This window comes from Panthera onca, chromosome B3 (genome assembly GCF_046562875.1).
Source record: "Panthera onca isolate mPanOnc1 chromosome B3, mPanOnc1 haplotype 2, whole genome shotgun sequence".
Taxonomy (NCBI): Eukaryota; Metazoa; Chordata; class Mammalia; order Carnivora; family Felidae; genus Panthera; species Panthera onca.
The window spans coordinates 37,801,703-37,814,785 of NC_138344.1; the positions used below are offsets into that span (position 1 = coordinate 37,801,703).

Sequence of the window (13,083 nt, forward strand, 5' to 3'; positions counted from 1 at the left end):
ATTTATGCCTAGGAACGAGTAAGAATAAAAAACGATTGTGGTGCATGTGTATCAGATGAAATCGGGTGATGGATGTGAAATGAGCTTCCTCATGACAGGGAACAGGTCTTGTTTATATCTCATCTCTGTTCTCTCAGCTGCTAGCATGGGGCCAGAGTAAGCTGTTGGAAAGTACTTGTTTAATGAACACATCAGTCTCTCTTTAATCTGAGGCCTTTGGTAGGTGTTTCATGCCCCTCCTGGAACCCAGTGGATACCACCCATCAAAGGAGTCTTGGCTCCAGGACCCATCGGGGGAATAGTTGCTGCTCTTTGTTTAAGGCTTGGATCCCTCCATGGTGATATGGGACAGGGCCTTTCCTCTCAGTGGGAAGGCCAGACCTCCAGCGTGGCTACCTTGTAGCTCTGTGTATTCTGCGTGGAGTCTCTGAAAGTCTGGAATCGCCTCATTCCTAGGGTACTGGAATCTTGGACATGAATCTACCGGCGGGAGTGGTTTTATACTATGCTCCTACCACCTCCATTTCCCAGGGACTGGCCTTTTTTACTATTTTTTTAAAAATTGAAGTGTAGTTGGTATACAATACTATATTAGTTTCAGGTGTACAAGATAGCGATTTGACTTTTATACACATGACTCAGTGCTCACTGTGATAAGCCTAGTTACCATCTGTCACCAGACAAAGTTATTATAACATTACTGACGCGTTCCCTAATCTGTACTTTACATCCCTGTGATTCATTTACTGACCCTTTTCCTTTTATTTCCAGTGACCCTGTGTTCTGGCTGATGTTCCCAATATTTAAACCCTGTATTCCAAAACTTTTCTTCCATACAGCTAGCTTAGAACCTCACCCTCATCTCCTTAAGGCTAAACAGGATTTTCTACACTCTTATTTGGAGTTGATTTACAGTTGTGGGGCCATCCTTGGTGCACCATTGTCATCTTATCTCTCTTTTCTTGGCTTCCAGTCCCCTTTGCTTTTACCATGATGAGTTATGGGGGCCCAGATGGAACCAGAGAGCAAGAATCTGAGATAGATGCTGCCATCCCAGTTTTCTGCCTGCCTCGTCTATTGCAGGACATGTGTATATATAAGGTCATGTATGTGAAAGTGTATTACATCCTATACAGATTTGTAGTTATCATTATTCATATATTTTTTCTGATTACACATATAATAGTTTTTACTTTTTAAAAGATTTTTTAAATGTCTTTTATTTATTGTGTGTGTGTGTGTGTGTGTGTGAGAGAGAGAGAGAGAGAGAGAGAGAGAGAGAGAGAATCCCAAGCAGGCTCCACATTGCCAGCACAGAGCCTGACATGGGGCTTGATCTCAAGAACTGTGAGACCATGACCTGAGCTGAAATTAAGAGTCGGACTTTTAATAGACTGAGCCACCCAGGCACCCCAATAATGCCTACTTTTGAAAATGCAAATGCAGAAAGCACAAAGAACAAAACAGAAATCACTCTGTATTAGTTTTCTATGGCTGCTGTAACGAGTTGCTATAAACTTAGTCACTTAATGGGTCGGAAGTCACAAGTCTCACTGGGTTAAAATCAGTGTCAGCAGCACTTTATTCCTCCCAGGAGTACTGGGGGAGCATCTGTTTCCTTGCTTTTTCTGTCTTCTAGAGGCTGTCTGCATTCCCTGGCTCACTGTCGCTTCCTGTTTTCAAAGCCAGCAGAACCCTTGTGATTATATGGGCTACCTGCATAATCCAGGCTTATCTTGCCTTCTGAAGATCCTTAAATTAATCGAATAGTTGTGTTGCTGCATATGGGAACACTCACAGACTTCAAGGCTTAGGACACATTTGGGGGCCGTTACTCTGCCTGCCACACCCTCAATCCTCCAATCCAGAAATGATGACTTGAAACTTCTTAGTGTATTTTTTTAGGTTCTTTTTGCTCTGCATATATATGGTTTTTTTTCTTTTTATAAAATGGTTAGCATGTTACATATGTTGTTTTGTAATCTGCATTTTACCCTTCCAACTATTCTATGAAGTTTCATTTTACTATTTTCATAGCATTCAATTCTATTGCTCTGTCATAATTTGCCTAACAAATTCTCTATTATTGGAATTTAGGTTATTTGAAAATTTTTACTATCCTTAATAATGTTCTGATTGACATATGCATACATAAACCTTTATGATTATCTCCTTGTGATATTTCTAAAAAGTAGATTACTCTTCTTAATATTAATTTTGAATATAAAAATAAGTACTATGAAAATATTGAAATACATAATTTTTGCATGGGAAGGTTTCTCAGAAGTCAGATAAGCTAACTTACTTCATAGCTGAGAAAACCGAGGATAAGAGAAAGAAAGCTATAAGCTCAAAGTAAAATACTAATTAAAAAAAAAGAGCTATATTCAACTATTTGAAACTTGAGGATGACAAAGAACATTACAAATAAAACACAAATGACAACATTCAGTGTCCAAGTACAGGAGGGGCAGGAATGGGCACAGATGTGGTAGGTGAAGAAGACAGCAGGGTTGGTTGGGAGGCTGGTACACTGAACAAACAAATTGATTGAGCAAATAAGTACATATATTGAGGATAAAGAGACTCTGGTTTCCCACTGTTGGAGAAGGTATTTATATTTAAGTATAGAAAAGGGGAAGTCTAGAAAGAATCCTGAAGTGTTAGATTAGCAGGAACACATGGTTTTAAAATATATACACTGATGGGGCGCCTGGGTGGCTCAGTTGGTTAAGTGTCCGACTTTGGCTCAGATAATGATCTCATAGTTTGTGGGTTTGAGCTCCATATCAGGCTCTGTGCTGACAGCTCAGAGCCTGGAGCCTGCTTCGGATTCTGTGTCTCCCTCTCTCTTTGCCCCTCCCCTGCTCAAACTCTGTCTCTCTCTCTCTCAAAAATAAGTGAACATTAAAATAAATGAACATTAATATTTTTTAAATAAAATATATACAATGATAGGTATAGGAATAGTTATAGATGCATTCGTGTGTGTGTGTGTGTGTGTGTGTGTGTGTGTGTGTGTGTGTGTTACATATATAATACATATACTTCCAAGCTCTGTCCACTGAGAGAGACCAGAAGCATGGGACACTGCAGTAGCAATGAAAGCACGAAGAGCCCAGATCTTAATACTGTCTTCCACTAAAAGGACCCAAGGCTCTTGGGTTGATCCTAGGTCTGGAACAGGGAAATGTAAGAGGAACCTAGAATATCCCTTTGTGCTAGAAAGTTAGACAGTGCTCAAAGAATGATGGGCACATGTCAAAAGGACACAAGAGCCACTCTGAAGTTCTGCCAGGAGTGAAATCTGGGACAATTTGAGCATCAAAATGAGAAAAACATCAAAATGCAATTGACTGAAGAAAACAGAAACTCACAAATTCCAACTAGTATAAATATATATATATATATATATATATATATATATATATATGAATGAAAGATGCAGAAGGAAAAACTACTGTAGTAGATTGCCAACTAATAAATATAGAAAGCATGATAGAAATAGAAAATTACCACTATCACCATGATTGTGGGCTCAGGAGAAAGTTAGCAATGGTTTTTGAGTTTCGTGGGTGGAAATTTGATGATGTATAAAATATTGCTGAACTCTTGGAACACGTTTCTATAAGATATCACTAATCAATGACAAAGGAAAAAATAATGATTTTATGGTGGAAAACAAGGCTGGAAAAAAAGAAGGGAAAGCCACAAATGACAATAAATATGAGAACATATTTATAACCTATAACAACCAAGAGGTAAGAATTGCTTATGTACAAAGAGCTTCTACAAATCAATGATCATATTATAGTCCAATTTAAGTGGGTAAAAGATATGATAAGGCAAGTAAGACAAAATATATAAAGAGCCAACAAACATGAAAAAATGTGCATCATCACTAAAAATCAAAGAAATGCTGAGGGACGAGGTAACATTTTTCCCCCTATTAGACTGGCAAAAATGAGGCATTGATAATATGTCAGTCTCTTCATTGGTACCACACAGCATGCCCACAGGAGAGAAATTAAGATGCTTTCTGGAGTGATGTTACTTGCAAAACGACTAGAGAGTATGTCAGTGATTTTGCCCCAAAATATTTTTATTTATATATATTATGTATAAAAATTTTATAAATTTATTTATAAAATTATATTTATTTCTGTGTTTATATTATTTATACTTTTATCATATATGTATACTTATATTTCATTCTATATTGGTGTATATTATATTATTCTACTATATTACATACTGACCCACATACACACGTGCGCACAGAGCTAATATACTTCCCTTGCCAATGTAGAAACAGCCTTTGGTGTACTCACTGAGCACTTCCTCCAATGCTGTTCTGTTGAAAATCATAACACAAATGACCATATACTCAAGTATTAACAGGAAGAGACAATGAGGGGTCATAATGTGATCAAATCACAGAATCATCGGTTAATATTTACGTATCCATCAACTGATGCCCGAATTCATTCTCTAAAAACCTTGGCCACACATCTAGTGTCCTGCTGGAATTCCTCTGTTGTTCGTTCATTCTTTCAACACATACTGACTCAACACTTCCTTTGGGCCAGGGCAGAAACAGTGCTGAGAATTGAGTGGGGAGCAAAAACAGACATCATATATCTCTCCTCAAGGAGCTTACAGTCTACAGAGGGAGACAGCTGTAATCAGATAATCATATAAATAAGTTTAAAACTGTCACTAAGGCAAAGTGATGGGAAGGAGAGGTACTTGGTGATGTGAGAACTCAAAACAGGGGAATGTGACTTTGTCAGGGAGTCAGGGAAGGCTTCCCTAAGAAAGTGTGGCTTCAGCTGAAATACTACGGATGGGAGGGGGGATTAACAAGGTGAAAAAGAAGAGGCAAGAGCATTTCAGGCAGAGGGGCAGCACATGTAAAGGCCCTGTGGCAGGAGGTAGTATGATGAATAAGGGGGACTGAGAGAGACCAGTGTGGTTAGAAGAGAGAAAAAAGAGGGAGTTAGGCGAGAAAAGGCTGGCAGGACACATGGGACCAGCCAAGTGAAGGGCGGGACCGTAATCCCCAAAGCCTAGAAGGATAGTAAGCCCAGGGACAGGACCAGCTCTGTGTTTGAAGATCCCTTTCACTGTCATGCAATTTTCCCCATACCAAACTTGAATAAGTAGAAATCACAAGTCAACAGTCCCCATAGTTCCATCCTCCTACCGCCCGAGGGAGCACAGATTTAGTCCTTCTTTCTCATGACAAATATTTGGGGAGGGAAGTGTCCCCTGCTTCCCTGCCACCCCGCTCTTTCACCAGAGGGCATTGCTTCTGTCCTCCATCCGCCCCAGGTAGGTTCATAGATGCCCTTCAGTTTGTCCTTTTCTCTCTCAATGTGCGAGCCTGAGAAAGGAATGCGAAACCGATGGAGGGCCCAGGAAGGCAAATGGAAAATGATTATTGAGCAAGCTGAAAGCTGCCCAAAACATAAACTTTCACTTTGAAACCATCATCTGACTGAAACGGAGAATCATAAAACCGAGAATAATGCCTATAAAACAACTAAAGTACGTTTACAATGTTGAATGGCCAGAGGATATCAAGAGAGGGAGGGCAGAGGCCATGTCACCCTGCAGACAGAGGTCTGGTCACCCAGCACTCACAGAGGAGGAACTAAACATTGTTAAAAATGAGTCTTGTGAAGTAGTAGTGGAAATAAACATTGTAATTGGGGGAGGGTGAGAAGAAAGCAAAAAAGGCTAAAGTTATTAGACTGTTCTACATCAGAGCCTCACCCGTGCATATGAAGAATGTTACAGATGAAACATTGAATGTATAAAACCATGTCATAGAATAATAATAACACTATATAGTGTGTCATAGTCTATAGAAAGCTTAAAGACATGCAAAATGAAACAGTAATTTATGGGTTCCTCCATGTGCTGTCAGAGCGTTAAGATACAGAAAGGCCTCAGAGCCCCAAATGTAAGCCTCTGGGAGGACAAGGGGCCATGTCAGGAGGGTTGGCAAGGAATGCCAGGACTGGAGATGGGACTGGTACCACTTTATTTCTTAAGCTGAGTGGGGGCATGTGATGTTCATTATCATTAAGGCCTTTGTATATTGATGACATATGGCCCAGTACATTTTTTTAGAAGAAAAAATTGACAACCTGAGTTGCTGGTGAACTACTGATAAGGAGAGGAATGGAAACAAGGACTCTGAACTCCTTTCTAGGTATTGACGTTCTATTTAAGCACAAGTCTTAGACAAGTTCAATCCCTGGATGGCATAAGATAGACTCATGATAAGACACTATTGGGCAGAATTGAGGCCCCATCGACAGAGCTAGGGGGGATGAGATGCAGTCATTGAAACTCCAGCTGTACCTGAACAAGAAGACCTTAGGCACAGGCCCCATAAATGCTGAATTTACAGGGTCAGCTCACGCAAGGGGCACTGAATCTGAGAAACTCCCCGATATTCCCTGTTGCTGTTGCTTAGGCGCAGGTGGTATGGAGTGTTTACATATTTTAGTATTTCACGTGGCATCAACTTACCTGCTGTTCCATGGTGCTTGCATCGATAAATGTCACCAGGTCTATAGAAAAGTAACCAACCACGTCTCTCATTTTACAAGCGTTTCCAATTTTGAGGCACAAAGAACTGAGAACTTGGGGATCCACCGAGGTCTGAGGCATGGTGGTACCAGAATTGATGAAGGGGCCTTCTGCATGAATCTGGTCCCCCGTTGACAACACTCTGATTTCTCCATTGGGCTCTATCAGCATGTCGACTGTCAGGTTGGTGACGCTTTCTGCAGGTGGATACGCTTCCACCACGCCTCCTGGTGGGAAAAACATGGAGTAGGTGAAAAGACGTTCTCGTGTGGATTGTGTCCACTTAGCACAGGAGGAAAAAGCCCAGGCTTTGGCAGATGGACTGGGGCTCAGATCCTGCATCTGCCATGTCTTGTGAACTTTGGGCAAGAAGTTTCAATTCTCTGAACTTCCTTTTCCTCATCTACAAAATGGACATAATATAACCTACCTCACCAGATTGTTGTGAATCTTAGAGATACTGTATCTATAGTATTTAGCCCAGTCCTTGGCATATACTAGGACTCAATGAATGTTAGTTTTCATTCACCATAAAGACACCATAAGATCATCAAGGCTTTGTCTATTGGTAACCTAACAACTATAGGCAAGTACCTCAGGGGGAATTAACTGCCCATGGTCTGCAGTTTATACCTTGATGACAAGTGCCTTCTCTGTTTCAACATCGCTGCTTTTTGAAGTTTTGATGCATTAGGATTTTTATCAGGAATGAGAGAACACTGACTATTATGTCAAAGGATTCCTATGCAAAGCCAATTATAAAGCATTGTTTTAAAACAACATTATTTTTGAGAGAATGAGAAAAAGACAGAGCATGAGCAGGGGACAGGCAGAGAGAGATGGAGACACAGAATCCGAAGCAAGCTGTCAGCACAGAGCCCGATGCAGGGCTTGAACTCATGAACCATGAGATTATGACCTGAGCCGAAGTTGGACGCTTAATCGACTGAGCCACCCAGGTGCCCCAGTATTTTTTTTTTTTAAAGATAGAGTCAGGAGATGCTACCTTTCTTGAGGAAGGATCCTTACTAATAATGACAGCTTTATAATTTATCATACTTTACCTTTTGCTCTGAATAACAGAAACCACAGAGAGAAACCTGATGCTCAGCCACAGCAACAATATGAGCCCTGGCTAAGTTTGTGAGTTAGTTTAGTGGCATCCACAAAACTTACATGGCCGTGATATTTTGTTCTTAGGCCTAACATAAGTCTTACATACATACATACATACATACATAAATATATCTTTCATAGAAAAAAAATTAGTATTATTTATAAAGAATAAGATAGCATAATTTAAAATTTTTTAAATGTTTATTTTTGAGAGAGAGAAAGAGAGTGAGAGAGTGTGAGTGGGGAAGGGACATAGAGAGAGGGAGACACAGAATCTGAAGCAGGCTCCAGGCTCTGAGCTGTCAGCACAGAGCCCAATGTGGGGCTCAAACCCACTAGCTGTGAGATCATGACCTGAGCTGAAGGAAGTCAGACGCTTAACCAACTGAGCCACCCAGGCGCCCCCTCCCCTCTTTTTTAAGATAGCATAATTTAAAAGTAAAAACAACTAAGCGTTCTCTAGACAGGGCAGCCTCTGGATCCCAACAGTATTAAGATAAACTTGGTGCGTATTTCACAAGTTTGCTAGGAGGTGACCTCTGCCCGCAGGCTTTGAACAGCATATGTGGTTAAATCCCGAGATTTTAGCATTTCTCAAATGCAGACATCTGTTACTTTATATAAAAGGCACTTTCCTTAAATGTCTGTAAGTTTGTTTGGAGCTGGCCCTAAAGAAAGCTGAGTTTTGGAAGGAAAACATTTATCTATTTAGTTAGTATGAGATGTGCTTTTCTCTAAATGGGACCTACTAGTGTGTGCTGTACCTAAATACGAGTTGTTGGGGGAATTAGCAAGGTAAGTGCAACAAAAGAACAACAAAATCCACAAAAACAAACAAAAACACTGACTGAGTCTCTCTGATTGAGCTAACTTTGTGGCTTTATCTGTCACCTATATTTTGAAAGCAAGTGCTTCAGTGGAAACACATTATCCTTTATACTTACAAGATTAGTTTTTTTACTCCAAAGGAGCTCACTTGTACCTTCTTCTCAGCATTATGACCAGAGTCTTTTCACTGTTAACTGTTTTCCTTTCAAAGCAATTAATTCCTCTTTTTAAAAAAATATATTGCCTTTGATGATAATCCTGTGACAATGTAGACGTTGAATCTGGCACATTTTGTGACCAGAAGCACACTTGAGAGAGCAGAAATGAAATGAAACAGGCAATAATGGAAGGTGGTAAGAGATGTGGCCTTAGAATCAAGAAGCCGGAGGGGGGCGGGGGACGGCCGACTTTGGTCAGTAAACATTTCTGCAGGCCTGCTGTATGCACTGGGTTCAGAGCCAGTTAGAGATTTGGAAACACATGGCATACTAGAACTGGATTTTTGAGACGGGCTAAAATTGTAGGCTCTACCTGTGTTTCCCACTCGCCACATATTTGCTGTGTGACTTCCTAGCTTTGAGGCTGTTTCTCATCTATAAAATTAGCTTAGTAAAGTTTGTTCTGCTTCCCATAAATGGGCACTGTGTTTACAACATTGCTGGAAGAAAGGATGGAGATGAATAGGAAGTTGAGGACAGCCTGAGCTTGTGGTTATACAGCTCAGGTGAGGCAGTGGCTGGGAAAACCCTTTCTAAGCTACAAAGCTCCCATGAAAAGAGGTAGATCAGAGGAGGGTTTGCAGGCTGACCTTGGAAGATTTGGAAACTTCCTAAGTCCTATCCTGGATGGACCTGGAGATCCTCATGGTCCTCCCCTCCTAACTTAAAAAGAACCCCTTATTCTTGTCTATTTTTGTTGTAGGGACCTTGCTCTTTCCCATTTATGCATATGGGGTTAACTCTTTCCTTTTTACTCTTCTGTCGGTGGGTGCATGTGGAAATTGGTAGAATCACAGAAGTTTAGATCTGAGAGGACACTGGAGAGCGTGTGTCATCTCCCCTCTCCCCGCACCCGTGAAGAACCCCCTTTTCAGCATGCTTGTCAGACGGCTGACCATCCGACCCCTTGCTTAAATAATTCATGAACAGAGTGTTCACTACTCCCTCCCAGTCCACACTGCCTGCCCAATGTATTCCAACAGGCCACACGTCTATCTTTTCTGGTGCTCTCTCATTCACTGAGCTAGAATGTGTTCCTTGATAAATGTACCCGCTGGATCCCACCAAGACACCTGGAACAACACAGTGGTAGCCGCTTACTGGCTCTGCCATGTATTCACAGAGTGATTTGGAGCAAGTTACTTATTAATCTTTTGTACCTCAGTTTCCCCTTCTAGAAAACAAGGGTGATAATGTACCCACCTCGTAGGATTGTTAGGGGGATTTAATATGCATATGACTAGAATAGCATCTGGCACATAATAAGCACTCTCTGGCCCTCGTTATCTTATTTCTGCTGTGCAATATCACCGTTGTGCTGGTGCTGCTGCTATCCGACTTCACATTATTATATTATTATATATTAATGTTAATATAAAAAGTTCTATTGTCACCTGACAGTAGAGATTAGAGTGTTAAATATATCTTCTGTGGCCTGTTATCCTAGCCTTCTTGCATCATTCATGTGGGTAAGCAGGTAAGAATGTCTGCCTTACACTGTAATCTGTTAAGAGTGGGGGGCGTTACATGGGCGTGTGGCCACTCCCATAGGGACCTCTGCAACTGCGGACAAGCATCATTCAGTCCGTTCATCCCCCTATCCACAGACTTCCTGGTGTCCTTAGAGAATAAGGATGAATTAGGAGGAGGAGGAAAGGACACTGGAGGATACTTATTTAGAAATAGTGCCTTCAGAACTGCAGGGGGGGACCATTTCTTCCCTCCCACAAAAAGGAAGGGGAAACTAACACTCAAGTCCCATCTTGAGTCAGGCTGCACGGTAAAGACGTTCACATCTGTATTCCATTGAACCCTCCAAGCAACCCCATGAGGTAGGTAGGGGAGAAAACTGAGCCTCCGGGGGTTTTAGAACCTTGCTCAAGGTCATGGATGAGATCCATAACCAGGTCATCCACCTCCAAAGCCCACCTGTCAGGGGAAGTCTGAGGTGCAAAAACAGGGCCGAATCTTGAGCTACGCCTGCCACACTTGGTGTGCTCAGCTCCTATTTATGTAAGAGGCTGAGTGCACAATAAATATTTAGGCAAAGTTTATAAGAAAAAAAAAAAAAGTCTCCTTGTAGGAGCACTTAACCTAAACCAGTACAAGAGATGCGAGGTATTTAAATTGGTGCGAGGTTGACCCAAAACTAGAATTCAAGGTTGTGTAGACCAGTCCTCAATAGAAACTTTACAGTCTTATTTACCTTGACTGAGAAATGTTTGGAGGAATTTCCTCCACGTCGGGAACCGTTTCTCATTGACTGGCTGTGCGTGCTGTGCTAAAATGCCCGCCAGCTCCTCAGAGATCTTCACCAAAGCTGGCTCCTGCAGAAACAAATTAAATAGAACCACAAGCAATTTTACTACAGAAATGAAAACTGCTTGTGGAGTGATTAAAAACCAGGCCTCCAACAGGCAAAAAAATGTGGTTACTGTTTACCCAGAGTCAGAAAGCCATTTTGAAATTTTTCTCTATTTTTCCAGCCATTTCCGTTTTCGCATTTCAAAGTGATTTGGCCCCTAAATATTGCTGCTAATTCTGCCTGTTGTCTCCAAAGGGCGGCCTTGTGTCCAGACATCAGGAAATCCGGCCGCAGACGCACTGTAGGCTGCCCAGCTAGCTGAGTGTCCTTGGCCAATGTGCCACTTCACTATGGGCCTCAGTTTCCCTTTATGTAAATGGGGGGGTTAATGACCTAGTCCCTAGGATCCTTCAGACCCGAATGTTTGTTGTTCTATTACCCTAATAGGACTGGCCCTGGGAGAAATTATGGAGTTGGCAGGGTCTTTCTTTGGCACCTCTATCTCTTTAAGCTGTGCTCTTTCCCCCTTTTTGGGAGGCCTCCACATCCCACAGCCGTGGGAGCAAAGCCTTAAACTTAGGGCTGATACTGAAGAGGTGGGATTTTAGATGGGAGCAGGTTGTAAGAGTGAAGTGGGGAGGGGTGCTGGGATTCCCCACAAGGTCAAAGCCTCATCTGACTAGACACGAGATGGGCCCCCTACCATCATCAAACAGCCCGAACCACAGAGCCTCCTGTCAAAATGAAAACAGGTGGAAATTCCTTAAAGAATAAGATGCCTGCCTTTTTGATATAAAGAGCCTCAGGTTGCCAGGACCATTTTTTTTTTCTGGATAGTCTGAGACTATCTAACAATTTTCAAATAGAGCCCCACCTCTTCAGACTTTATTTCTGGCAGAAGTTGAGCAGGGCACTAGATACAAAGCCATTTGATGGGCATTATTCATATTCAAAATATGGGACACTGACAAGAAAAACTTGGGCTTGCTTTGGGTTGCTGGGGACCTTCTAGATACATGTATGAGTGCTCAGCAGTTTGAAAGAATAAGAAAAGAATCTGCTGTTTTGGTGAGCGGCGTCGAGAGGAATCTTAGAAATAACCTGTATACTCGTTTATTTCCAATTTCCCTGACATTCAAAAGTGATTGTCCTGCCCACCACCCCCTTTCACCCCCACCAGCTCCTTGGGATATCTGTTTCATTCTGGGTCCAGTGCCCTCTAAAAATCTATAATAGAAGATAAATATCTAAGAATATACTCTAGACGGGTACAAATAATCTGAATAATTTCTGAAATATCCAGGAAATCCTGGTGGGAGAGTTCCATTAGTTAGTTTAGTAAGTGCTGGACACACAAAACAAAAATGCCTTGAGAAAGGGAGAGTGCCTGGCCTGTGCTCGTTCAGGATGAATCACTGTGCAGCAGCTGGAGGTCTGTTCAGAAGGGTTGGGGAAGCTGGCTGAGGCCCGGAGCCTTTGCCTGGGAGGTGGAAGCAGGGAAATCGTTGTCAAATTGTTGCCTCCCACATCCTGCACAGTGTACACATTTCTTCTGCTCTTTCCCGGCCATCGCCTCGGGTCTCCAAAGCCCTGCATCTAAATCATAAACAAGCATACACAACGTGCAGTTCCAATAACTTGGCCTTCTGCCTTGCTCCTTGGAACACCATCCTCCAAACCCACCTTTATTTTTTGTTTTATACTTGTTTCAGTTAAAAGCATTCTACTGTATCGAAGAAGACCAATTGTCTGTGATTCATGAGGTGCCCCAAAGCTGGGACACTGAAGCAGGGCTGTCGATTCCCACCCTGCTCGGGGTCAAGGAGGGAAGTTTTGCAGGCCAGGCTGTCCCCCGGGACAGTAGAGACTTCTTTCTATGCTGCCATGATTAAAGGGCTTTTCCTGCCCTGCTTCTGAAAAGCATTAAACCATCTACCCAGTGATCTGCTGTGTGGCCATTCACATCAAGTCAGTCTAAAGAGAAATAATTCATCTATTCATTCACTCATGCAT

The 13,083-nt window shown here is 41.9% G+C and overlaps 1 protein-coding gene across 4 annotated transcripts in view; it reads right to left on the bottom strand.

The window, feature by feature from the left end:
• IQCH (IQ motif containing H) overlaps positions 1-13,083 on the bottom strand; it is a 213,408-nt gene that overhangs the window by 44,830 nt on the left and 155,495 nt on the right. For all 4 annotated transcript variants that reach the window (XM_078448762.2, XM_078448763.2, XM_078448761.2 and 1 more), the window contains 2 exons: positions 10,972-11,092; positions 6,544-6,830 (listed from right to left, as the gene is read on the bottom strand). In XM_078448762.2, the coding sequence (XP_078304888.2) occupies positions 6,544-6,830; positions 10,972-11,092 (408 nt within the window). The remainder of the gene's footprint in view (positions 1-6,543; positions 6,831-10,971; positions 11,093-13,083) is intronic.